At 42.9% G+C, this 27,540-nt stretch overlaps 2 protein-coding genes across 3 annotated transcripts in view; one reads left to right on the top strand and one right to left on the bottom strand.

Moving 5' to 3' along the window:
• TDRD12 (tudor domain containing 12) overlaps positions 1–25,379 on the top strand; it is a 76,510-nt gene extending 51,131 nt beyond the window's left edge. Inside the window, exons 16-31 of the mRNA XM_040253852.1 lie at positions 2,238–2,429; positions 2,692–2,820; positions 3,656–3,773; positions 4,363–4,502; positions 4,633–4,850; positions 7,249–7,348; positions 10,510–10,697; positions 12,000–12,210; positions 13,385–13,477; positions 15,582–15,754; positions 21,368–21,477; positions 22,818–22,878; positions 22,964–23,077; positions 23,164–23,317; positions 23,402–23,477; positions 23,909–25,379. Of these exons, the coding sequence (XP_040109786.1) occupies positions 2,238–2,429; positions 2,692–2,820; positions 3,656–3,773; positions 4,363–4,502; positions 4,633–4,850; positions 7,249–7,348; positions 10,510–10,697; positions 12,000–12,210; positions 13,385–13,477; positions 15,582–15,754; positions 21,368–21,477; positions 22,818–22,878; positions 22,964–23,077; positions 23,164–23,317; positions 23,402–23,477; positions 23,909–24,000 (2,169 nt within the window). The 3' untranslated portion in view covers positions 24,001–25,379. The remainder of the gene's footprint in view (positions 1–2,237; positions 2,430–2,691; positions 2,821–3,655; positions 3,774–4,362; positions 4,503–4,632; positions 4,851–7,248; positions 7,349–10,509; positions 10,698–11,999; positions 12,211–13,384; positions 13,478–15,581; positions 15,755–21,367; positions 21,478–22,817; positions 22,879–22,963; positions 23,078–23,163; positions 23,318–23,401; positions 23,478–23,908) is intronic.
• Positions 25,202–27,540, bottom strand: part of SLC7A9 (solute carrier family 7 member 9) — a 30,312-nt gene continuing 27,973 nt past the window's right edge. Inside the window, exons 13-14 of one of the 2 annotated variants that reach the window (XM_040253854.1) lie at positions 26,892–27,004; positions 25,202–25,379 (exon numbers count right to left, since the gene is read on the bottom strand). In XM_040253854.1, coding sequence (XP_040109788.1) covers positions 26,940–27,004 — 65 coding nt within the window. In that variant the 3' untranslated portion in view covers positions 25,202–25,379; positions 26,892–26,939. Of the gene's footprint in view, positions 25,380–26,823; positions 27,005–27,540 lie in introns of those variants that run through there. The other variant, XM_040253853.1, reaches the window with a different exon arrangement.

Raw genomic sequence — 27,540 nt, 5'->3', positions numbered from 1 at the left:
TCCCCTTCTCCTCCTGCCCCCAATCCCTCCCAGCATCAGGGTCTTTTCCAGTGAGTCAACTCTTTGCATCAGGTGGCCAAAGTATTGGAGTTTCAGCTTCAGCATCAGTCCTTCCAGTGAACAGCTAGGACTGATCTCCTTTAGGATGGACTGGTTGGATCTCCTTGCAGTCCAAGGGACTCTCAAGAATCTTCTCCAGCACCACAGTTCAAAAGCATCAATTCTTTGGTGCTCAGCTTTCTTCACAGTCCAACTCTCACATCCATACATGACTACTGGAAAAACCGTAGCCATGACTAGATGGACCTTTGTTGGCAAAGTAATGTCTCTGCTTTTGAATATGCTATCTAGGTTGGTCATAACTTTTTCCAAGGAGTAAGCATCTTTTAATTTCATGGCTGCAGTCACCATCTGCAGTGATTTTGGAGCCCCCCAAAATAAAGTCTGACACTGTTTCCACTGTTTCCCATCTATTTGCCATGAAGTGATGGGACCAGATGCCATGATCTTCACTTTCTGAATGTTGAGCTTTAAGCCAACTTTTTCACTCTCCTCTTTCACTTTCATCAAGAGGCTTTTCAGTTCCTCCTCACTTTCTGCCATAAGGGTGGTGTCATCTGCATATCTGATGTTATTGATATTTCTCCCGGCAATCTTGATTCCAGCTTGTGCTTCTTCCAGCCCAGCATGTCTCATGATGTACTCTGCATATAAGTTAAATAAGCAGGGTGACAATATACAGGCTTGACATACTCCTTTTCCTATTTAGAACCAGTCTGTTGTTCCATGTCCAGTTCTAACTGTTGCTTCCTGACCTGCATACAGATTTCTCAAGAGGCAGGTCAGGTGGTCTGGTATTCCCATCTCTTCCAGAATTTCCACAGTTTATTGTGAGCCACACAGTCAAAGGCTTTCGCATAGTCAGTAAAGCAGAAATAGATGTTTTTCTGGAACTCTCTTGCTTTTTTGATGATCCAGCAAATGTTGGCAATTTGATCTCTGGTTCCTCTGCCTTTTCTAAAACCAGCTGGAACATTAGGGAGTTCACGGTTCACGTATTGCTGAAGCCTGGCTTGGAGAATTTTGAGCATTACTCTGCTGTTATCAGGACCTTATTTTGTGTATTAGTTTGTAACTTGCATCCCAGGGAACAGCACTGTGCATACTGCTACTCACTATTCCCTAGCATGATTGTTATTGTCCACCTAATATTGAATCCTATGGGCACAACATAATTTGTTTTATAATTGCTCTATATTTGGATATTTAGGATCATTTGTGTGTGTGGCTGAAGAAACACATCTTTTTTGCACACATTTTTCTTAGGATAAATTCCTAGGAAGGGGATTAATGGATCAGAGGCTATGAATTCTTAGAAGGCATTTGTTGGAAGCAGTGACAGCCTGGAGCATTCCTGTGGAGGCAGTGATGGCCCTAGCGTCAAGTCCAGGCTTTCTTACTTACTGACTGTGTGAGTCTGGGCAGGGTTCCTGAACTCCTCTAAAGTCTCAGTTCTTATTTTCAAAGTTAATATCTGGACCACTGCCTTGTACACTGACCCTTCTGAAAGTGTAGATGAATTTGCACTCCATCAGGCAGTGTACCAGAGACCACACACGCTGGACCCCTAGCAGTAGGAGGCCCTCGTCCAGCTTCCTTTTCCAGGCTGATTGTTACACATGGAGTCTGATTTACTTAATCTCTGTGTCCTTGACAGTTTGCTAAATTGAGCATTGATTCGTACTGGCCATTTGTACCCAGTCTTCTCTGAGCTGCTGTTTCATTTCCTTGGATTGTTTTCTTTCAGTGGGGTTATCTTTTTCTACTTAGTTTGTACAGTAGAAGTTTTTATATAAGGCGATTAATCCTTTATTACCTCTGTTAACCCCTGATTCTGGGAAATGTTGAGGGCAAAAGGAGAAGGCGGAGACAGAGGATGAGATAGTTGGTTGGTATCACCTACTCAATGGACATGAGTTTGAGTAGACTCTGGGAGATAGTGAAAGACTAGGAAGCCTGGCATGCTGCAGTCTGTGGCATCGCAAAGAGTTGGTTGTTTTAATTTTGTCTATATTTAACATTTTTCCTTTTTAGTTTTTTTTTCTTTTGCTTTAATGTTTAAAGACTTTCCCAATTCTGAGAACAGAAAATGTACACTCTTTACCTTTTGTGTTCTGTCAAACTAATTCTTAGTTTCTTTTGAAATAAAAATGAAATTAATTATACTAATTTTTTAGATGTTTGCTATATTAGATAACTTTAAAAAAAACATGGAAGTTGAAGAAAGGGAATCTGCCCCACATCAGATTGTTGCAGTTGGAGTTCATTGGAACAGACATATAGAGCATTTAATCAAAGAGTTCATGAACGACCCCTACATTGTGATCACGGCCATGGAAGAGGCTGCCCTCTATGGCTGCGTCCAGCAGGTATTTCGTTGTGGGTGTGCATGCTGGGGGCTGGTGAGCACAGGCCAGTAACCTTTATTCGTGGCTTAATATTTAAAGATTACTGCATTGATTTCATATACAAATCTGGAATTATGTATTTGAATTTCTATTGCTTTTTTTTTTAAATAAAAACATAAACATAACTTCTTCTCTATTAAAATTATGACTTTCCCATAAAAAGGAAAACTGGAGCACCTTGAACATTTTTTAAAGTCCCAGTGTTTTTGTGTTTCTTTACCAGGTAGTACATCTTTGCTTGGAATGTGAAAAAACTTCTACTTTACTCCAGACTCTTGATTTCATCCCAAGTCAGGCACAGAAGACCTTGATCTTCACCTGTTCAGCAGCTGAGACAGAAACAGTGTGTAAGGTGAGCCCTGCCACGCATGGAATGTGCTTATGGCTTGTTTACACTGTGGCTGAATCCGGAGTCATCAGAGAATTACTGGAATAGTTAAATATTTGACAAGAAAATAAAATTGTATAAATTCAGCATCAGAACAGGCTCTGCCAGAAAGCAACACTGGTGGCAGTAAGAAAGGACAGCAGGGCTGACACTGAGGGCGTCAGAGCCAAAGGGCAACCTGGCTGAGTGTGGGAAGGAGCCGGTTCATGCCCAAGTGGCGGCCTCCTCTGTCCCCTCTGTTTAAGAAAGTAGAGATGATGACACTAAGATGTATCATCATTTTAGCCAGAGAAGCCAAATAAATTGGCCGAAGACTTAATCTCGTTGTGTATAAATACTAAAATGTAGCAACAAGGCCACATACACAAGAAGCAGTAGTGCATCCACACTCCAACAAAAATGCACAGGTGGTGTAGTGGGAAAACCCCTCTGGACAATAGTACCGGAAATTTCATGTGTTCATACACATACCCCTACAGAGGTAAGTATGCATGCACATAAGCACACACACACACACACACACACACAAACACATTACTTTAAAAGGAAGAAAAATAGTTTTAGCAAAATAATATTTGTTTCACTGAAGCAAGTTTTTAGATATAAATGATAGAAGTTTGAAAGCATATTTATTTAAATTTATAACCGTCTCATTCTTGGAATTAGTGGATCAGTGAGGTAACCCCCTCACAGATCATTTTAATGGTATATATTGATGTAATTGATAATTATTGATGAAAAATTATCTCTTAAGTTTATATTCCTGAGTGTGAACTGGCCCCTTTGGTTTCATCTTCAGGTGGTAGAAAGCAATTCTATATTTTGCTTGAAAATGCATAAAGAAATGATTTTTAATTTAAAAAGTGTTTCACAACAGTGGAAGAAGAAGTTAAGTTCTGGTTCTCACATTGTGTTAGGTAAGTATTTTAATTTCTATTTCTATTTAGAGAAGGCTGAACTAATGGGAATTATTCTTTGATTGATTTATTTACCTCTTCTCCAAATTTCTTATTCTCAGATTTATTGAGAATGTATTAGTAATGTTAATTTCAAAGTGAAAATTAACTTCAATTAATTGATATTGAGGTGAAATTCAGGTATCTCCAGGGCAGTGGTCAGCAATCCTTGGTCCAGATGTGTTCCCTGGAGTTGAGTTTAAGAATCACTGTCATATATATGTATGCCTGTGATGAAACTTGTCATCAATGATCACTAAATTTGGTATTGGAAATACAAAAGTCAATTTGTATTAAATAAATGAAAACATTACATGGGTAGCTTAGATTTGTAATAGAGGCATTTTTCAAGTTAAAAAGGAGACTATTTTTTCTGAAATTTAATTACTGAGCTTTGAAGTTTTGGGAAAAGAAATGGGAAAGAAGTTTCCTTGTATCTCAACAATAAAATGAAATAAATGTTTTGAAGTATGGTCCCTGGAATTTTCTCTGTGAAGTGCGTGTGGTGAAACCCCAGCCTCTTTTGAGATTGTCACTTCTTTTTCTGCAGCCCTAACAGATGATTGCACCCCACTCTTGGCCATCACCGATGCCTCGTGTGTTATTCACTTCAGCTTTCCTTCCTCACCAAAAACTTTCGGTGAACGCCTATATTGCATGTCTGATCATTTTCAGAGTTTAACTGAACAGGTTTGACTACTACGCATTATTTAATATTTCACTAGCATTTTCTACATAATGACAAACTTAGAGTCTGTAAAGTTTTATCATTTAGACTGATATGGATGATTCACTTCCTTTATTCGCCCCCAATTTTAAGGGTTCTGCAGAACAGGGAGATAAAAAGACCAAATCTGTCTTGCTGCTATCGGAGAGAAACGCCTGCCACGCAGTTGGGGTCCTGCGCTACTTGGAGCGAGCAGATGCCAAGATCCCTTCAGAGCTGTACGAGTTTACTGCGGGGGTTCTGGAAGCCAAAGAAGATAGAAAAGCCAGAAGGCCTCTTTGTCCGTACCTTAAGGCTTTTGGTTTTTGCAAGTGAGCCAGTCATCTTTTTTTTGAAATACAATATGCAGTAAATTGCACAGATGGTAAATTTATAGCTTGAGGGTGGTTATATAAGTAATGCAACCCATGGGAACCACACCCAGCTCTGAAGGACCCTCTTAGAGGTCCTCTCCATCTCCTTCCCAGTTTGCTCCTCCTCCAGAAGTAACCACCCTAATTTTATCTACCAACACTGACTAATTTTGCTAGGTTTTGAATTTTATATAAATGGAATTGTGGTATGTTCAGCCAGCTGTCTGTGGCATTCGTCCATGTATTGGCATTTTATTTATTTATTTTGTGGCTCAGAATTCCACTGTGTGCTTATATCTCTATTCATTCTCCTCTGGATGGGCCTGCGAGTTGCTTTATGTATAAAGCTGCTGCGAACACTCTTGTACGTGTCTCTTTGTGGAAATGTGCACCCATTTCTCTTGGGTGTCTGCTTCAGAATGGGGTTGCTGGGTCATGAGGCAGACATGTTTAACTTTGCCAGAGTGGTTCATCACTTTATGATCCCATCAGTTGTTATGACAGAGTTTGAATTGCTCTGTATCTTCACCAACTCTTAGTATTCATGGGGGCATGGAGTAGATCACTGTGATTTTCATATGTATTGCTCTAAGAATTCATGATGTTGAATGTCTTTCCACATGATTGTGGGGCATGTGACCGTCCTTTTTTGTGAAGTGCCTGTTCAGGTCTTTCTCCCATTTTTAAAATGGGAAAGAGGTGTTTATGGATTTATAAGAATAGTTTGTTTATTCTAGATATAATTGCTTTGTCAGAGATATGCAGATATGCGTTGAGAATCTTCTCCCAGTCTGCGGCTTGCCTTTTTACTCTCTTTTAGTTCGTTAATACGTTTTGGCTGCACTGGGTCTTCGTTGCTGTGCTCGGGCTTCCTGTAGTTGCAGTGAGCAGGGGCTCTTCTCTAGTTGTGGTGCGCAGGCTTCTCATTGTGGCGCCTTTTCTTGTTGCAGAGTACAGGTTCTAAGGCGCTCGGGCTTCGGGAGTTGCGGCGCTTGGGCTCGGTAGTCGTGGCTGCGGGCTCTAGAGTGCAGGCTCAGTACTGCGACACATGGCCTCAGTTGCCCTGTGGCATGTGGAATCTTCCCAGACCAGGGACTGAACCTGTGTACTCTGCATTGTCAGGTCGGTTCTTAACCACTGAACCACCAGGGAAGTCCTCACTCTTTCAAGAGTCTCAGTGAACAGATATTTTTAATTTTTATGAAGCACTTTACAGTTACTATTTTTTGTGTGTTCTTAGATAAGAAATATATGCCTATCTCTAGGTTATGACATTCTTCTCTGTTTTCTTCCAGAAGCTTTATAGATTTAGCTTTCACATTTAGGTTTGTAATCTATATTGAATAAATTTTTGTGTATAGTGTTTGACATGGACAAGGTTTACTTTTTTCTGTATGGATAATCCCTTGCTCCTGCTTTCTTTATTTAGAACATCATTATGTTCTCACTGAATTGGTGCCTTTGACATAAATAGACAATAGTATATGTGATCCGTTTGTGGATGCTCTCTGTTACATTGGTCTACTTATTTGTTCTTAAACCAGTACTGCACTTTCTTAAGGTAGCTTGTACTGTAGTGGGTCTTGGAAAATAGTATGTAAGTCCTCCGACTTTGCTCTTGTTAATGGTTATTTTCGCATTTTAATTCTAATGCATCTCCATATTCATTTTAGTATAGGCTTGTCAGTTTCTTCAAAAACATTGCTGGAGCTTTGACAAATGCGTTGATTCTGTGGATGAGTTTGGAGAGCACAGGTATATCTTAACACTCAGGAGGTCTCTTGGGGATCCAGACACGATGCCAGTAGCTGGTCAGGGGATCTCTGGGACTAGGTAGTAGAAGTCTGATAGATATCCACTGGATGGAATTTAAAGATAACTGTTGAAATTAACTTTTTTTTTCCATTGTGGTACATTATACACGTTATTAGCAACACTTTCCATAATGCTTTTAAATAAAATACTGACTTTTAAAACTGAAGCTTTAACTATTTCTCAGTTTGGGTTAAGTGGCTTCTGGTTTAGAGGTTCATTGGCCTCTGTTGTAGGTTATAGTGGTGTGTTTCTGACTCAGAATCTTTATTTTGGAAGTATATTTTGTTTATTTACATGTTACATTTAAGGCTGTCTGGAGAAATGATGTAACTCTGTCCTTTAAGTTTACTCAGTGCCAGTTAATTTTTAGGATACCTTTCCACTTATTTACATACTGTTAGTGTCATCTAAAGGATTTAATATGGTTACTTTACAGCATCTCTGATTTCAATTATAGATTAATTTTCTTGAAGGATACTTTAAAATTCATGTTGAAAAAAATTTTTTTTTCTGGGCTTAAAATCCTGTTCTTTTTTTTCAGAGACAGAAGGATCTGTCCTGACCGGCACCATGTTAATCCAGAAGTAGACATACCAAGGAAGTTATCCAGCCAAACTCTACCGGTGCTTGGATACATAAAAGTAAGTTCTGTTAAAGATCCTTTGTCCAATGATTAATGGTTAGTTTTAATGAACAAGTTTCATTTTTGAGTGGTAGAATTTAATAGAATATAATTATGACAGTATTAATGTACCTCCATTAATCTGACATTAAGTATGTGTTCTTATATGGTGCCTTATTTCAAGATACCAGTTTGTTCAGAAAACAAAGATTACATTGGGAAGATAGATAAACCACTTAAACAATTTAAGGAATTTTTAGTTTAATATGTATATTTATATATATATACTTTAAATTATATATATATTTTTTATTTTTAAATATTTTGTTTTATATAAATATAAATATATTTAAGCATTTAAAATACATGTATATTTATATATAAATATTTTATATTTAAAATTTTTAAATATAAATTTTGTTTCTTTATGTACTGACTGCACTGGGTCTTCATTGCTGCACATGGGCTTTCTCTGGTTGCAGCGTTCGGGGTCTGCTCTTCACTGCAGTGCATGGACTTCTCATTGTGGTGGCTTCTCTTGTTGCGGAGCACGGGCTCAGTAGTTGTAGGGAACAGGCTTAGTTGCGCCACACCATGTGAGACATCCCCAGACCAGGGATCAAACTTGCGTCTCCTGCATTGGCAGGCAGATCCTTACCACTGGACGACCAGGGAAGTCCTCAGTTATATTTTAAGAAAGAAAGTCGTTTACCTCTGGGGACTATTAAAAATAATGTGATGATTACACAGCCCTTTTCAGAGCATCTATGACTGTTCCTTTGGGGATATTCTGAGGTGCAAGTAGAGTCCCTGAGTTGAGTGGTCACTTTGCTGCGACTCTGTTTGATTGCTCTGCTTCCTTTTGAGCTTGAGTGTTCTGTTCTCGCCTTCCCTTTCCCCTAAGGTGCGTCTGTTGGGTTCGTTCATACTTGTGCTCCCCTCTTGTGTGGCTGTGCTGTTCGTTTCCCGGGGCTGTTGTACACAAGTTTATTCTCTCCGTCCTGGAAGCCAGAGTCTAAAATCGAGGTGCCAGTGGGGGGCTGTGCTCCATCGGAAGGCTCGGGAGGACCGTCCTCTCCCTGCCTCTCACAGCTTCTGTTGACTGCAAGTGTTCCTTGGCTGTCTCAGCTCGTACTGCGTCCCTCCACGCTGTGCCTTCACCACCTCATCGCTTTCGCCTCTCTCTGTGCCTCTTACAAAGCACACTTGTCGGTAGCTGAAGGGCCCAGCAAGATAATCCACAGTAATCTCCTCACCTAGAGATGCTTAATTACATCTGCAAAGACCTTTTTTCCCAATGAGGTCACAGTCACAAATCCTGGGAGCTAGCACAGAGACAGTTTTCTCTGGAGCAGATTGGGCAGGTGGGGTGAATCTCCATTCAACCCTAATACAGTTTTTATTGCTGAAATGATTTTTTTCTTTAATTTCTAATTATTTCCCAAGTTCTGTCACTTCATTCCTACAGTTTAAAATTGTGATTTATGTTGTCATTTTATATATCACTTTTCTTGGTTAATTAATTTCTTAATTAACAAGCTGAAAGGCAGCTTGTTTTGAAAGTGGAGGTTACAGTTTTCATCTGTTTTGTGGATACACGTTCCTAGTGGCTTTCATTGTGTCTAGCAACTTATTCTGCTGCTTATTCTCTTTTTTATTTTATAACTTAATATGGAATTTGACCTTGATACTTTGCTGTTGTTCATTTTTAGATAAAATTCCTTTCCCCTAAATTTAAGGAGGCGATGTGGATCAGGATTCTATAATTTCACAGAGTTTTCACTTCAGTTGTTTCCAGGTCTTGTTGAAAAAAAAAAAAATGAGAACACAGTTTCTGAGATGTTTGAAATGCCCTGGCTCTGTGTCCCTCCCCCAAGGTGTGTCTGGCCTTTCTCCTCCTTCATCTCTCTTGTCCCTGGGTGGACAGTGTGGAAATCTCATGGGCCCAGCCTTCCCCCACTGTCAGAGTGCATGGAAATGTTCCAGCGTCAGCTGCCCTCATCACCCAGGCCCAGTGTGCTCTCAGTGACTACCTGCTGCCCTGTGGGGTCTTCCTGTTCTCAGTCCTTCGGGTACACTCTTGCCTCCCAGTGCTGCTTCCTGCATGGACAGGGATACCTTGCAGCTCTTGTGGTGTGGGTGGTTTTTACGCATCTGCTCTTTTGTTATTGTTATTTTAATTAATATATTTTATTTTTCAAGCAGTTTTAGTTTTACAGAAAAGCTGAGCAGAAAATACAGAATTCCCCTTTCACTCCCTCCTACCCAGACCCCACCAGTTTCCCCTATTGTTAATATTTTTCATTATTGTGGTACATGTGTGACATGGATGAGCCAATACTGATACATTATTATTAACTGAAACCTATACTTTAAGGGTCACTCCTTGCAGTGTTCCTTCTGTAGACTTTGCAAATGTATGGTGACACATGTAACCATTGCAGTATCACACAGAGGACTTTCACTGCCCTGAAAACCCCCTGTGTGCTCTACCCACCCTTCCCCAGAATTCCTCTTAGTCACCTATCTTTTTACTGTCTGTGTAGTTTTCCCCTTTTCAAAATGTTATATAGTTGCTGTCATAGAGTGTGTAGGCTTTTTGAACCCACTTTTCATTCAGCAGTTTGCATTTAAGATTCCTCCTTGCCTTTTTATGGCTTACTAGGTCATTTTTATTGCTGAGTGTGCTACAGTTTATCCATTCACCTACTGAAGGACATCTTGGCTGCTTCCAGTTTTTGGCAATTATGAATGAAGCTATGATTAATACTCAAGTGCAGATTTTTGTGTAGGCAAAAGTTACTTGGGTAGATACAAAGGAGAGTGACTGTTACCTGTGATTGTATACATAAGACCATTTTGCTTTGTAAGAAACTGCAAAACTTTCTAAAGTGACTGTACCTTATTGCATTCCTACCAACATCTAATGAGTTTGTTTTCTGGATATGTTTACTGTTTATGGGCTTCCCTGGTGGCTCAGCTGGTAAAGAATCCGCCTGCAATGCAGGAGACCTGGGTTCGATCCCTGGGTTGGGAAGATCCCCTGGAGAAGAGAACGGTACCCACTCCAGTGTTATGGCCTGGGGAATTCCATGGACTATATATATATAGTCCATGGGGTTGCAAAGAGTTGAACACGACTGAGCAAATTTCACTTTCACTTTACTGTTTATATTTCAGATAATACCCTTTTATATTTTGAATGCAACAAATTACTTTGGTCGTATAGTTGATAAACATGAGGATCTTTGTGCAACTCTTAATGCTGAGATGAAAGAGTATTTTGAAGACTCCAGTAATAAAGCAACTGTTGAAAAGATGGAGAAATTTGGATTATATGGGTTAGCAGAAAAATCAGTTTTTCACAGGTAAAATGTCTCTCTTTCATCTCTACAAGTTGTGAAGCATAAGGTAACATTAAATGGTATTGAATCCCTATTTTCATCTCTGTCCATCTGACCGGTGTGCATATACTGAGCCTGGCTGCCTCCCAGGAGGGTGGTGGCAGGGTTGTGTGCCCACATGCCCAGCTCAGCTCTACTCCCAAGCTCTTCGGCCATGGGACTGCTGAGCACAGAGCATGGATGACAGGGTGGCACTTATATGTGACCGTCATCGAGCTGTCACTGTCCTGCACACACGTGCATCTTTAACTCATGGAATTCTTACAAATTCCCATAAAATGAGCACAGTTCTCATTTTACAGATAAGCTGACTGAGTCCCGGGCTTCCCTGGTAGCTCAGCTGGGAAAAAATCCATCTGCAATGCGGGACACCCTGGTTCAATTCCTGGGTCGGGGAGATCTACTGGAGAAGGGATAGGCTATCCACTCCACTATTCTTAGGCTTCCCTGGTGGCTCAGCTGGTAAAGAATCTGCCTGCAATGCGGAAGACCTGGGTTCGATCCCTGAGATGGGAAGATCCCCTGGAGAAGGGAAAGGCTCCAGTATTCTGGCCTAGAGAATTTCATGGACTGTATAGTCCATGGGGTCACAAAGAGTCAGACATGACTGAACAACTTTCACTGTGTGTGTATACTAAGCCCTGGCAAGGTTATCTGAGTTGTCTAATGTCAGCTCAGGAAGCAGCAGTCAGCGTTCCATCCTGCCTCACGTGGTGTGTGCTCTCATGTCCGCTAAATGCCACACCTGTCCTCTCTTGATGATAGCCCAGATCGAGAACCTTGGAACATTTAACTTGTCAGATAAAGGAATTTCCTCTTTTCAGAATGCTACACTGTCTTTTATACATAGGTATGAAGTGAAAGTGAAAGTGTCAGTTGCTCAGTCATGTCTGACTCTTTGTGACCCCGTGGACTATAGTCTGCCAGGCTCCTCTGACTGTGGAATTCTCCAGGCAAGAATCCTGGAGTGGGTAGCCATTTCCTTCAACAGGGGATCTTCCTGAACCAGATATCAAGCCTGGATCTCCTGCATTGCAGGCAGATTCTTTACCATCTGAGCTACTAGGGAAGCCCTTATACTTGAATTAAATAAATAAATCACGGCTAAGTGCGCTTGCTGACTCTAGCTGTTTTATTTCTAGTGTGGAGTTAAGCCATGCAGTTTAGGGGAAACTGCCGTGTGGTCTGCTTTTAGCAAGTGAGTTGAGGCGGCATTGGTCTCCCTTTGGGTCTCTGTGTTAGTCTGAGGCCACTTTCGTTCTGCAGGGTTCAGCTGTTGGAGCTGAGCCAGAAGGAGGACACGTGGGCCCTGGATAATGTCCTTGTGAAATTCATAGATGAAGGCAGGACTGGACTCGTCACAAGAGACCAGTTGCTGCACCTCCCAGAACGTTTCCACACACTGCCCCCACAAGCTGTGGAGTTTATCGTTTGTAGAGTGAAACCCGCGGACAATGAAATTGAATGGAATCCAAAGGTGGGTTATTTGGGCTTTTTGTATCTGTTGACTTGTAGAATATATTTAACCCAGAATAAACATGGAGTTGAGGTATATTTGAATTTGGAGTACTGGGTTTGGGTGAAATGCTTCGTATTTCTTGGCAGGGATGCACTTCCTAGCGCTGTGCTCTGAACGTAGCTCTGAACCCTCAGAGGGGTGCCAGACATGATTGGCCGTCATTATCAATAGTGCTTCCAGACTTAGAATTGTTACGGAATATGCACTGTGCTAAAAATAAACTGTCACTTAAAGAGAATAAACAGTACAAGCAGCTACAAGAGTGGAGACCCCTGTTACCTCTCTGGAGGGACCAGGTCATTCCACTGGAGTTGGGAAGATGGGCAAGGAAAGAGAGTCCAGAAAAGTTTCCAAAGGAAGGGATGTTTCCTCTGGGTCCTTCAGGTAACTAGGATGTCACCAAGTAGGCCGGATAGGCATTGAAGGCGAAGAAGCCCACCTGTGCCAAGACACGGAGCACACAGCTGTCCCAGGTAGCCAGAGGATCAGGTAGACAGTCTTGCTCATCACCAGAGCAGTGATTCCTGTTCATAACAAGGCTTTTAATTCTTCAGGGGAAGGTTACGTTTCATACAGCCTGATTAATAGGATATGAAAGAAGCCATTGTAGATGGCTAAGTAAAAAGTCTGGGCTGTAGACAGGGGCACTGAGGACAGATGCAAGGGTGCATCCTGAGTGCAGGTCCACACTGTGGACGCCCCACACTGCCTGTTTCCTAATGTGGGTGCGCAGCTCTCATTCCGCTGTCAGCTGTCAGCCTGTCTTTAAATGATGGATGTTTATTTCTTTAGAAGTTAGACGAGAGAGGGAGAGAGAGCCCACTGGTAGCGGAGACCAGGGCCCCTCAGCCCCAGCGTCACTGGTGTGAGCAGCCCCAGCGTGTGGCCTCCTCCTAGGGAGCAGCAGGAATATTGTGTGCTTAGGATTTGGCACCTGTCCTCGTCCTTCTCTGCTGGTGGTTACCCATGTTGGTGTCGGGGCATTATGGCCTCCAGAACCTGCTTCATGGGGTGGTCGTGAGGCTCAAATGAAAGGCGCAGAAAAGCTTCTTGTGAAACTATTGAGCACATACAGAATTAAGTATTTCCTTAAAGCTTCAGATAAATTTACTTACGTGTATTATTTTTTCAGGTTACTAGGTACATTCATCATAAAATTATTGGAAAACTGCATGATGCAAAAGTGATACTGGCTTTAGGAAATACAGTTTGGATTGATCCAATGGTAAGAATGCCATTTTCTTGAAAAGAAACATGTGTTTGAATGTGCTCAGTCCCTAAGTCATGTCCGACTCTTTGCGACCCCAGGGACTGTAGCCTGCCATGGGATCTTCCAGGCCCCTGAAATTATCCAAATTATTCTAACCTGTTGGTTAAATAAATCTTTACCTCACATAAATGGAGGCTTATTTGATAAGGAAGGGTTCTGTGTGAAGGAGAGCTTGTCCCGTGTTATTTGGGTCATGAATGTGTGGTCATGGGTTTTATGGTTAAGGGAATCTTTTATGTTGTAACCCAGCACTCACAGGCATGTGTGTATAAATCGCATGTACTCACATGTACAACCAAGAGAAAATTCATGGCACTGTTGTTAGTACGTGCGACAGTCTCTGCCGTTACAGCTCTTTGCCAGGCGTCAGTTGAGCACCAGTAGTCCCCTTTCACAGCCCTCTGCCCACAGTGGTCGGAGACCCTGGGGCAGTCCCTGCCCCAAAGGAGCACAGCCGTGTGCTGGTCTGGCTGCGAATGATCTTAAAAGTGGTCAACAGTGTGGAGGATTCCGTCCTCAGGCTTTCCAAGACAGGTTTTATTGTGTTCGTGGTTTCTACCTCATCCATTCACCAAATACTTATTGAACACCTCCTGTGTGCCCGGACCTGTATGGGGCACTGGGGTTCCATGCATACACAGACAGCTGCCCTGCAGAGCTGCTGTGGGGGAGGGCAGCGAGACAGAAGGCGAGGCCAGGGCCTCGGGCGTCCCCTCTGAGATCCGTGCTCAGGCCAGCAGCGTCTCTACTCTGCTTGCACCTCGTGTACTCTACTTTTCATTTCAGAGTTTTGCTCTATTAGACTTAAATCTTAATTATTATGATTATTTATAAAGTTTAAAGGAATTCAGTTAATAAAAGCTGTTTTGTTAAAAGTTTTTATTTTTCCCCTAAGAGTGAAAAAGACTTAACACTGAAAAAGATGAGCTTGGGTATAAGATTTACAAGTAAGAGGAAAAAATGAATTTTATTTTATTTTTCTTTTCTTTTTTTTTTAATTTTTATTTTTGCTTTATTTTACTTTACAATACTGTATTGGTTTTGCCATACATTGACATGAATCCGCCACGGGTGTACATGAGTTCCCAAACATGAACCCCCTTCCCACCTCCCAGAAAATGATTTTTAGAAGGGAAGGTAGAGACCACCAGTGTAGGTAAATGAAGAGATCAGGGGTGGGGCGGTTCTTAGTTGATGTCATAATAATATTGTGGTGGTTCTTTATTATAGAAATAAAATGGAAACTTTATTAATAAGCAAGGATTTTTTTAGAACTACAGCCAAGAGAATGAAGCAAAAAAAAAAAAGAAAACCCATGTGGCAAATATGCTTCCTCAGCTCCAAAGTGTAACCGTGTCAGTGGCACCTTGGAGGGGAAACAGACATGCCCCACCGCCTTCTCCCCCTGCAGCAGCGTGGTCCCCAGCCTGAGAGGGGAAAGGTTCTTCCCTGTTCTGGATGGGAGAGCGTTCCCAATTCCTGGTCCCTGGGGAGGTGCGCCTGGCTTGCTAGCCTAGTCTGCTCCCCCAACCCAGGAAAGTCCTGGGGCCACACCTCCCACCAACAGGAAGCAGACAATTGCAGATTTCCATGTTTTACTTAATTTTGTGTAAACTGAAATGGATGAGAATATTTTGGTTGCAGAAAAAAAAACAAATGGAGGAAACTGTCCAAGATACAGGATCTAGAGCCTTGGCATAGGGCCCTTTCTGGGCCTCTATGGAGCCTGAGCCTTCTTGTTAGGAGAGGTGAGAGTATGCGAGGGAAAATCAGAAAGATCTAAGAGTTGGGTGTGTGGTTACAGCATCATGGATGGGTCTTGTCTGGGGTTTTACCCCAGGACTTGATCTTGGCCCTTGCTCCACACCTGGTCCTATTTCCCTAGTACGAGGCTGGGTTCTGGAGGACTCTGATAAGGAGACCCTTGCACGTGGTGGCATGCGCCCTGGTGCATTGAACACTGCACAGTGAGATAGGGAGCCCAGGAGAGAATGTTTGTGATTCATCTAAAGTTCTAAGTGTGGTTCTTATAAACTGTGTATTTTTTCTTTGATTCAAGGTGCACATTACAAAACTTTCAAACTTGAAAACTTCTGTCATTGATTATAATGTCCGAGCTGAAATTTTGTCAATGGGAATGGGCATTGATAACTCAGAACATGTAGAACAACTGAAAAAATTATACAAAGGAGCTAAAATGCCATCTTTTGAAGAAAGCCTGAACCAGACCCTGTAAGTGGATTTTTGTCCCCCTTTGGAAGAGCTGTTTTGTGGAAATAGAACTCACAAGTGGTATGAACATTTTTGCTGAAAGTAGAGTAATCTAATGAGTCTCTGTGTTCCCATCACTCAGTAATTACCAACATTTGGGGAGTCTGATTTTATTCACACTCCAGCCCACACTTTTGTTTTTGCTTGACTATTATAAAACAAATTCCAAATATATTATTTCACCATATTGCTTACAGAGTGAACTTTTGTTAGCTTTTTATTGACAGCACACATTCAGAAAGGTACACACATAGCAAGTATGTCTTAATCGGTTTTCTGAGCATGGAAGCTAGGCCAGATCAGAAACAGGGTGCCACTCAGAGCTGCCTCCTGTTCTCCCCAAGGGCAGCCGCCTTCCAGACACAAAACAACGTGGATGACTCTTCCCTGGCTCATTCTCTGCATGGAGCCATGCAGTGTGTCTCTTATGTCTCCTGGCATCTTTACCTGTTGCTTGTGGAAGTCATCCGTGTTGTGCGTACAGCTGTAGACCATGGATTCCCATTGCTGTGTCATATTCCGTAGTATGAACACAGTGTGACCTATTTCCCCATTCTGTTGGTGGGAGGAATTTCCAGGTCTGGGCCTCTTCAGGTGGCACTTTAAACATTTCTTCGTCGTGTGCTTTGGTGCACTAAAGAATATATTTTTGACGGAATGGAATGGAAACCACTCGACAGTTCCAGATGAGTTGTACCAGTTTCATGTCCAGAGCAAGATGAGAGACTTCTGAAGTCTCTGAGAGAGTATACTGGCAGCCCCGCGGGAGGATTGGACTCAGCATGTGTGTCCACCAGGACTTGCATCAGGAGCTCCTTTCAGTTGAAACAGTAGACACCTAGTAGAGAACAGGACAAAAGATGTGAACAGACACTGCACAGTGTCCAATTCATTGATTAGCTGTCCAATAATTAATATGTGAAGGGTCCTCAGGCTCATTCCTGATCAGGGAAATGCAAGTTAAAACCACAGTGGAGCAGTACCGCGCTGTAGCCATGGGAAATGAGAGAAAGGAAGTACCAAGTGTTAGTGAGGATGCGGAACAACAAAAGGCTTATAAAACCTTGACTAAAGTGCTGTTAGCACAGCTAGCAAAACTATCGGTAACTTCTTAAATTGCATTTTAATTGTGTTAAAATACACATAACAGAATTTCTCACTTTTGTTTTTTTCGAAGTGTGGTAAAATACACATAAAATCAATCACTGTAATTATTTTTAAAAAATTTTATTGGAGTGCTGTTGCTTTACAATCTTCTGTTAGTTTCTGCTCTACAGCAAAGTGAATCAGCTATGTATATACACATATTGCCTCTTTTTTGAATTTCCTTCCCATTTAGGTTACCACAGAGCACTGAATGGAGTTCCCTGTGCTATACAGTAGGTTCTCATTAGTTATCTGTTTTATACATAGCAGTGTATATATGTCAGTCCCCATCTCCCAATTCATCCCACCCCCCTTCCACCCTTTGGTGGCTGTATGTTTTTTCTCTGTGTCTGTGTCTCTGTTTCTGCTTTGCACATAGGTTGGTTTATCTGTCCCATTTTTCTAAGATTAATACATATATATGTGTTAATATACGATGTTTTTCTCTTTCTGACTAATGTTAAGTGTACAATGCAGTGGCAGTACGTACAGTCACATTGTTGTGTAACCGTCAGCACAGTCCATTTGCAGACATTTCAACATCCCAGCCAGACACCCTGTGCCCAGTAAGCCGCAGCCCCCTTTCTTCTGTTCCCCCAGCCCCCAGGAACCTCCTCTGTGCTTTGTTTCCAGTCATTTACCTATCCTGGGCACCTCACACAAATGGAAGCATACAACATTCGTCCTTCTCTGTCTGGCTTATTTCGCTTTGCATAATGTTTTCAAGGTTTATCCATGTTATAGCAGACATCAAAATTTTGTCCTTTTTAAGGCTGAAAAACCTACCGCTGCATGGCTATACTGGCCTTCCCTGGTGGCCCTGCATTTTGTTATCCATTCAACTGTAGAGGGTATTTGGCTGCTGTAAACAGTGCTGCTGTGAACGCTGGTGTGCAGCTATCTAAGTTCCTACTTCCAGGCCTTCTGGAATTTCTGGATCATACGGCAGTTCTGTGTTTCATTTTTTAAACTGGCAACCTGTTTCCACAACAGCTAAGTGTTGTGTTCCCAGCAATGCACACGTTTCCCGTTTGCTCCACATTCTGGCCTAGAAATCAGCCTGAGGCGAAAGCTTAGGGTCGTCTTAGGACTTCTCTGAGCAAGTGTCTTGTCTTGGCTCCAGACAGCTCAGAAAGGACCACACAAAGAATTCACAAGGTCGGCTCTGCCCTCTCTGGCTTCAGGGGCGGAGCTGGGGGAACAGGAAGTTCTTTCAGTGTTATCTAGAGGGAAATAGGAACTTGGAGTGTCCTAGTCCACCGTTTTGTTTTGGATGCTGGAATATTTCTTCAGTCTAACTTTGTTTCAGTTGACCTGATTAACAGATAAATACTTTTAATTGAAGTTTCCAATAGGTAAAGTTGAAATTTTAAAATTTATTCATTTATTCAGCAAACATTTATTGAGTGTCTACTAGGCACGCAGTAGAAGGAAATAGCAACCCACTCCAGTACTCTTGCTTGGAGAATCCCATGGAGGGAGGAGCCTGGTGGGCTACAGTCCATGGGGTCGCAAAGAGTCGGACACGACTGAGCGACTTTACTTTCACTTTAACTTTAGTGAACAAAATAGATGAAGGACTCACATTTTAATGGGGAGAGAAAGACGATAAAGATGTTACAGAGATACATACGGGATCAGATGGTGGTATGTGAGATGGAGCAGATTAACACAGAAGGGAAGGGAAGGTGGTTTGGGGTCTGAGATGGTGAGCCAAGACACTAGAGCTGAGTCCTGACCCAGGCAGATGTCGAGAGGCGAAGACTCGAGTGGGCAGGAGAAGGCTTGGTTGTTCCTTGGTTCCAGGAACAGAGAGGGAGGCACAGTGATCAGAGGAGTAAACAAGGGGGGAGTCTAGGTGTAAAGGGTGCAGTGGTACTGGAGTTGGATTTTGCTGGACCCTGTGGCCAGTGCAAGGAGTAGGCTCCTCGGAGGATGAAGTGGAGCCGTGAGAGAGTTTTGAGCAGAGGAAAGACTTATTAATCAGAGCACCCTGCTCACCACAGCTGCTGTGTTGAGAAGAGACTGGAGGGGACGAAGCCTGTGCCCGGAGTTTGGGACAGGATGACTGTCTCAGACTGGGATGGTCGTGTGGGGGTGGGCGAGGCAGCCGGTGTCTGAGTGAGTGTGGTCTCAAGGGTGTAGTCAGCAGACGCTGGGGGTCGAGAGCCAGCTGAGGGGCCTCTAATGCTGAGAAGTGGCCGGCAGTGGGCACCTGAGAAGGCGCAGCCTGGAGCCAGCTGGGGTCGGGGGAGCATCAGGATGGCAGTGAAGAAGGAGTTTCACGGAGCAGGGAGCCGTGAGCTGCACGGTGCTCCTGAGGCCACGTGAAATGACTGAAAACTGACGGGCGGATTTAGTGCTGTGATGGTGGGAGACCTTGAAGTGTTCCTAAATTATTGCTCAGAGTAGGGGAATTTCAGAGAACATGGCAAAGATGAAAACTGTCTGAAGTTTACAGGGTTTTCTGTCTTAATAAAATTGGGTACCTGTAGGATTAGAATATGTTTTGGTTTCTATACACTTTGAGGAAACAGAAATTGTTCCGTGCTTGCTTTTTCTTTTTTTTTTTTTTTTTTGCTGTGCTGGGTGTTCTTTGCTGCTCGGGCTTTCTCTGGTTGTTACAGAGTGTGGGCTCCTCCCTGCGGTGGCTTCTCTTGCCGTAGAGCACAGGCTCGAGGCAGACGGGCTTCAGTCGTTGCAGCACGCGGGCTCCGTAGTTGTGGCGCATGGGCTTAGTTGCCCTGCAGCTTGGAATCTTCCGGACCAGGGATGAGACCCGTGTCCCCTGCACTGGCAGGTGGACTCCTATCTACTGCGCCACCAGGGAAGTCCTCCCTACTTACTTTTGAGATATTCTTTTCAAACTGAAGATGCCACTGCAGTTGAGTAGGTTTACTCAAGACAAAGGTGGATCACTTACAGGAAGCCCCACAACTGCTGTTGAGCCCCAGCTCTGAACCAAGCACTCTACTCAGTGCCTGGGCACAGATGACTCTGCAGTCGCACAGGAGTGCTGGACACGTGTGGTCATAAGCATGGAGGGAAGTGCAGAGACCACGGGAGCTACAGAGGAAGCTTGCCTCCCAGGAAGGGACTCCGTTTCAGGAGATGAATAGCAGCTGTGTGTTTGCTGGACCAGAATCGAGGAGCATGGTGCCATTCTTACAGCAGATTGGAAAGGGGGACAGAGTCTGGGGACCTGAAAGGTTGACAGACGCAGGGGAGTGTGTATAATTGTGTCATTCTGAGTCCTTAGGACTGAGAAGATAGTGGCAGGGTTGGCTGTCCAAGGATGTTTCTCAGAGAGCAGCCAGCTCAGAGGGGAGGAGACACTGAGTGGGTTTTGGACTTGAGTTTCAGGTTATTGAAGGTATAAACCTAGAGTGCAGGAAAGTGGATGGGGAGGCTCTGGTTTGCTGGTGTTTGAGGACAGTCACAACTTGTGTAAGTGTGGGAGGAGGGCGGAAGCGTGGTGAGGGGAACAAAGCCTGAGAAAGGGGTCCATGCCTGAGTGGTTGGACCATGGAACACTGCCCTCCATGCCACAGGCTTCATATGTGTCAGTCAGACGTGCCCTTGGAGACACACATGCACACTCCTTACCCATAGGGGTGTGTATACGTGTGTTTCTATAGGTTTGCTCCTTTAGGCTTCAGTTAACTCAAAAAGGATGCACAAGAAATGATTTATGTTTTCTCCTTTGAGAAAGGAAATTGGTGACTGGGGAACAGAGGGGAGGGGAGAGACTTTTCACTGTGTAGACCTTTTTATCTGTTTCTAAAATACTGAACCACATGTATGTGGTTACCTGTTAAAACAACCAAAAGAAAAACACAATTTTTTATAAGAATGAGATTTCCCTCTATATATTGATATGGTGTAATCACCACTTATTAAGTACAATAAAGTAAGGGATAGAAAAGTGAATGTAATGTAGTAGGTTCCCCTGTGTTTAAACATGTGTGTGTGTTTTAGACAGAAAGATACAGAGGGCAGTATTTGCTTTTTCTTGCAAAGAATGTTCCTAGCAATAGATCCAGAGTAGTAAGAGGGTGTCTAGGAAGCTGGGACAGGAGAGGAAAGGAGATGGCTTGTACTTTCTGCTCTTTTGTCCTCTTTGAAGTGGGCAGTGGTGCATACAATTCTCAGAGTTACGTGATTTGAAAAGAATTTTATTTTGGCAAATGAGTTCTTGCACCTGTTGGATGATGTATGTCACCTGACGCCAGTCGTGCCCAGAGCTGGCTGACCTGCCTGTCATCTGTCAGTGAGACGTAAGTTCTGTGCAGGTTTGACTGCTGTAGGAGGCACTTCTCAGCCACGTGTGGCTGGCCTGCCTCCCTCTTCTTGCTGGAAATCCCTGTAGGGATTACAGATTCTTCCTGTATCTTCATCTCATGGTTCACCTCTGCCTCTTCCGCCCAGGATACCTTCTTCCAGAGAAGACAGTGCTTGTCTGCTGAGCACACGGCAAGAGGACAAGGGCTCAGAGAGAGGAACTGACTCCAAGACAAACTCAGAAAACCAAAAGCATGGTTGGTTATTTAAAAGATGGGTAATTTAAAATCACTAATGCCTGGAAATTTTCTGATGTTTAGGCTTTCCACTTTTAGATGAATCAGAAGGTGATATAAACTGATGTTACCTAACTTTATATTTTTGACAATTCAGCTTCCAATTTTTTTTTTCTGTAACTTTTTTCCTTTTTGTTATTTGAGGTATAATGCTCATCCAGTAAAAGTGCACGGATCTTAAACATACAGAATTTTCCTGTGTGTACATGTCCATTACCTCACCAAAGTCAGGCTATTGGCCATTTCCAGAATCCCAGTGGTCTCCCTTACATACCCTTCCTGTCTGTAACCCTGCCTGGGAGCCCCTGTTCTTACTTGCGATACCATCAGTGTTGCTGAATTGGAAGCACGTGGTATATACTCTCGTGTCTTCTTTCATTCAACATTATGTCTGTGAAATTCATCTAGATTATTGTGAGTAGCAGTGGTACTTTATTGCTGAGTCGTATTCTGTGATATGGGCTTCCGTTGTGGCTCAGCTGGTAAAGAATCCGCCTGCAATGCGGGAGACCTGGGTTTGATCCCTGGGTTGGGAAGATCCCCTGGAGAAGGGAAAGGCCACCCACTCCAGTATTCTGGCCTGGAGAATTCCATGGACCGTATAGTCCATGGGGTCGCAAAGAATCAGGCATGACTGAGCGACTTTCACTTTCGCTTTCATTGTGTGATATGAATGTACTGCAATTTATTTCCCCATTTGCCTGTTGAAAGACATTGTTTTCAGTTTTTGACTATTGTTAACAAGCCCCTCATAAACACTTTTGCTCAAGTCTTTGAAAGCCTCAGACATTTTAGATTGAGAATTTCAGTTGCACTGATCTACAAAATGTTATGTGCTGCAGTGGTCCTTGCATGTACTGACTGCTGTTCTGGAAATTGTTAGGGGTGCTAGCAGGTTGAAATAGCAGGGACATTGGAGCAGTGGTGTCCTATGGCCAACAATTACATGTGGTCCTTTTTCACAGAGTTTACATTCCCGATTGTTTAATCATAATACTGGTCAAGGTAAATAGTTCTTTTCTTAATCTAGTATTTGTTTTATTAGTTACACTAAATGATGTACATTTTACTTTTTTTAAATTGGTCTTTGCAACTGGATACTTCGGTTACTATGAAGTTTATGCTCATATTCTTAGTAGTTCAACTAAAAGTTGCATAAAATGCCAAAAGTACATATAATATATATAATGGAGTCATATATACATATTATTTGTAATATATATATTATATATAATATATACGTATAAATATTATGGAGTCACATATAAATAACCTATAGGAAAATTTGACTTTTTGGACAGAAACTTTACCTAAAAACAATGGAGGTGCTTCCATTAACAAAACTACAGAGCCGCCGAAAAGGTATGCTCATTGTTGGGGTCTGCTTTCCTTACTTGCCTAGCAAATACACAGAGATGAGTATATAATCCTCTTCCGTTTCTTCCAGCTTCCACCCACAAATAAAATGGTTCCAAAAAGAGGATGTGGTCATACTGAAGATAAAAATAAGGAATGTAAAAGATTATAAATGTAAATACTTTAGAGATAGAGTTGTTTTCAGGTGGGTTTATATATAGCTTATAAAACCAAATAGAAATAATTTCTAATGTTTTAAAAGGCTGACTTTATTTCTTTTTGTAAATCTAGTGCCTGGGTAGGAGAGAAATTTTACTTGGCTGATTTGGAGCTGCAAGCCAACATAATAAAAGATGATTGCAAATGCATAATTAAATATGACGAACCTGTAATCACTCTTGCAAAAGAGCAAAGGGAGTCTTGGTGTGGCTTACTCAAACAGAGGGTGAGTAGAAGTCAACCATGCTTGGTCTTAACACCCTGAGTTTGTTTTATTCTCTCAAGTAATGTAAATTGTTATGTTGAACAGAATCCCAATGTGGCTTTTGATTTTGATCACTGGGAAGACTGTGATGAGGATAAGGAGGATAGCCACTTTGCCAAAGGTAAGAGGAGGTGCACCCACTCCCCAGGAGAATTGTAGAACCTGAGCATCATGGGGGTGGACGCAGATTCCAGCAATGCAGCTTTTGTAAAAATTGGCCATTACTGTAAAGCCCTTAGGTGTTAGTTTTCTCCTTGTGGTTGATCTTGGTGCTAAATGTTCTGCTTTGAGGAGTATCAACTCTTGGTTATAAACATACTTCCTTATAACACTTGTACAAATATTTCTCCTAGGAAAATAACTTACCCATATGCAGGCAAATTTTACTTGCGTGTTTCTTGCTGAAAATCATGAAAACTTGAGTCACAAAATATAGAGCTAGAACCCAAGGGAGGACTCTTTCTGCAATGACCAAAATAATGGGCATGGGGGAATATTTGCTAATGAATCTGTAATTATTAACATATTTTTTATAATATCTACCTCTTTTAGTTGTAAATTTTAAAAACCTGTCCTGCAGCGTGGCAGGCTTGGTTGAGACCAGTGACAAAAGTTCCGATGAAGATGAAAGTGAGAGTGAATGAGAATGTGAATTAAAACCTGCAGAGCGGCCAGAGGCTTCTGAACAGAAATGGATATTGCTTTGTGACCAGAAGCTAAGAAGACAGGAAGTCACAGTCAGACCTTTTTTCCGTCAAGGATCAAGCGTTACTGTTACCTTGTGGCACTGGGATTAGTAATGGTGAGAAATTCTTAACTGATAGAAAAATGAGTTGATGATGAGACTCTGGAAGGAAGGTGGAAGCAGAGGCACTGTGAGTGCTGGGCTGTCCTGCTGGCCGCCTGCTGTGAAGCCCGCCTTGACACTCAGGTTGAGTGATGCAAGCCAGGCGTTCAGGTAACGAACTGTACCACTTGGAGTTCATTGTTGTTTTTTCATCTAGACCTGTGTTTGGTACATTCTTAAAACCTGATCTTGCACATATAAATTGAGATTTCTTAAAATTCATACTCTGCACTGCTTAAGAGACCTTTTCAACGGCTTCCCTGGTAGCTCAGATAATTAAGAATCTGCCTGCAGTGCAGGAGACCTGGGTTTAATCCCTGGGTCGGGAAGATTCCCTGGAGAAGGAATTGGCAACCCACTCCAGTGTTCTTGCCTCAGTTCCATGGGCGGAGGACCCCGGCAGGCTACAGTCCATGAGGTCACAAAGAGTCAGACATGACTGAGCAACTAACACTTCACTTCACTTTCAGCCATGAGTTAGTTGACATTCAACATAACTGTGTGTGTGCTAATGCTCCTAGTAGTCTTTACATCGTGATAGCTGGTTACCCAGGGTAAGCTGATATCTTGTGAAGAGACAGTCCAAGGGCGAGAATGGGCTTGCCTCAGCAATGACCCAGGGCTTTCTGGAGGTAAAGCTTCTGAAGTACCCTCGGAACCTGCAGCGTCGGGGACAAACAGGACACAGGTCTCTCTCCAGTGGAAACTGAAGAGTACTTGTGCCTGGAGGCAGTGCTCAGAATACCTGCACATGGTGAGCCCTGCAAACCTTCATGGCCTCGGGCTGGGGCGAGGCTGCAGCACCCACAGTCATGAGGCCATCAGGAAATGGGCCTTTGCCATGAGCACTTCAGTGTGGGACTGCCCAGAGCCTGGCTCTCCTGTTAACTGGAGAGTTAGACGGCGAGCCGCTGGCCAGTTCACACCCCGTGCACTGCTTCAGTGTGGGCCTGGCAGCTTTGCCTAGAACTGGAAAATAACGTGACAGAGCATGACTGTTAGGACAGCCCCCAGCATCTTTATTCTTTTTTACACATCAGAAAGCACAGGTGCCCACGTTTCTATCTGTCCCAGGTACAGAGCACCACCTGAACGGGAGGTAAACTTTGTCATCAAGCTGTCTTGTCGTGTCCCATGAGCAGGCATGAACCGTCCTCTTGCTCTCAGTTTCCTCATCTGTAAAATAAGACGGTCTGCTTCTTGGTGGGCATTGCCCAGCTGTGGGGCCTGGAGTGCTGCTGGGTGGAGTCATGCCGCTGCCCTCTGGGGGGCGGACGTGGTGTCCAGCCTGGACAGCTGCCAGGATCTCATCCTTGCTGCCACTATGAGCCCGTGGTTGACCGGCAGGTGTCCGACTGGCACATGAGGTGTACCGGCGGTCCTTTTTCCTGGCTAAACTGGGCAGGCTCTTCGGAAAGTTCTGATGCTGTGCAGCTCTTGTAACATTCTTACCCCGTGTAGTTTCGGTAAATGCAGCTTTTGCTCCCACCGGGGAGGCCTCTGGGTAGGTGGCCAGGCCTCCCGAGCTGCACTGGCTTTTTCCCTGAGGTTGCTGGCCACCTGCAGTGTATGCGCCATTGTATTGTCTCTTTCGTAAAACACAACACATAATAATAGCAAGCAGCATTGCTGCACAGACTGTGTGCCCAGGTGGAAGCGATGGGGCTTCCTGTTCTCAGAGAAGATGTAACATTGATTCTCTCCTGTGGTGCACTAACAGCTGAGTGGAAGTATTGGGCAGAGGATGGCTACATGTTTAAATTTCAATTTCTTTTTTCAGACATTTAAATTTATGACTATTTGAAGTTCTGAATTACGTTCTGTAAGGTAGAGGACTACTGGCTTGTGAAATGTAAAAAATTACTCATTGGTTTTTTTTGTTGTTGTTCTCTACTATTAATATGTACTGATTTCATGTTTTGGGAAATTTTCTGAAATGCATGGTAAAAGTACCTTTGCATGCTTCTAAAATGGCTCATTTTCTTTGTTTTGGTGTGACAGTCTTTTGCAATATATCAATAAAATTTCAGTGTTTTCACGGAAATGTTACTTTTTCCATTCTTTTAAACCATATTTTGTCAGGAATATTCCTAAGTGCCAAATGCAATTGAATTTTATACACCATACTTCCTGGATTGACTGAAATACCAGTGAAGGTTGTCAGGGGACCTGACACTGAGCTTCTTGTGGACACAGGCTGTGGGTGGTCCTGGGCAGTCAGCTGTCCCTGCAGGCCTTGACGCCAGCCTGGGACGGACCTGCCCCATGTGCCTCGGGTGAAATACAGGAAGGGGTCGGGGGAGGTAGGAAAGCATTCGTACTTGAGTATTTTAAAAATCTATTTCAATCAAAGCAAAGTTTCATCAGTTTTATATTTAAATGTATGTGTGTGTGTGTGTGTATATACATATATGTACCTTGCCGATGATGGAGCTGAAAGAACACCCTTCATTGAAGTAGGTGTGATGTGCCCCTTGCTAGAGTCACTGTGTGGTGCCAGTGGCTCTGATTTAGTCCTTCCCGCCACCACCGTTCTTCTGGGTTATCGCCTTGCCTGCTGATTTCAGCCAGCACCCACCCAGGGAATTAAGGATAGCTAAAAATAATAGTGTCATACACGTGTGAATATGTTTGGTTTTTTTTTCTTAAGAAAAACATCAGGAAGAAATAACCACAAATATCTCTTACAAAAATAAGTTCATCACAGCTTGGATTTGGCACGAGAGGCAGAGCTTGTTACTCTGGAGCTTCCTCTGGGGGGACGACTTCCATTAGCATCTGAAGGTGCATGGTGAGAGGCTCTAGGGGAGAAGTGCAGTTAGAAAAGCTTCATCAGGAATCAGCTCCGCCCCACTTATTGGTGAGCAGTGAGACTGCTACTCCTTGGTGATGTGTCTCCTGTTAGAGCCTGTGCTCGGGGGACACAGGTAGGTAGAGATGGGCAGACCCATCCTGGGAGCTATGGTGGTTCTTTGGAGATAAGTTATTTCCCATGAAAGCATTAGGAACCTGCTAAATATTTTACTGCCACCAAACCATTTATAGGAAACATGTGAATGACTCAGTTATATGTGTATATTTAACTATTTACCACTGACCAAGGCTGAATATGTAGTCTGAAGTCACTTAGTTGGCACCTCCTTTAAAATACAGATGGTTCATTCTCTTTACTTCCTTAATTCTAACTTAACAGTTTTTGTTGGGAACAGCTTGGCTAAACACGCAAAGCTGACAAATAAGGCATATTTAGGTGGGGCCTTTAGGTTGTAAGTTATCCTGGCTAGATTCTCTGTCCATATAATCAAATGCAAAGCCATTTTCAGAGGCATAGGCAAGT

This window comes from Oryx dammah, unplaced genomic scaffold (assembly GCF_014754425.2).
Source record: "Oryx dammah isolate SB20612 unplaced genomic scaffold, SCBI_Odam_1.1 HiC_scaffold_13, whole genome shotgun sequence".
Classification (NCBI taxonomy): domain Eukaryota; kingdom Metazoa; phylum Chordata; class Mammalia; order Artiodactyla; family Bovidae; genus Oryx; species Oryx dammah.
The sequence above is the reverse complement of the archived record's forward strand: the minus strand, read 5'-3'. Positions and strand labels throughout refer to the sequence as shown.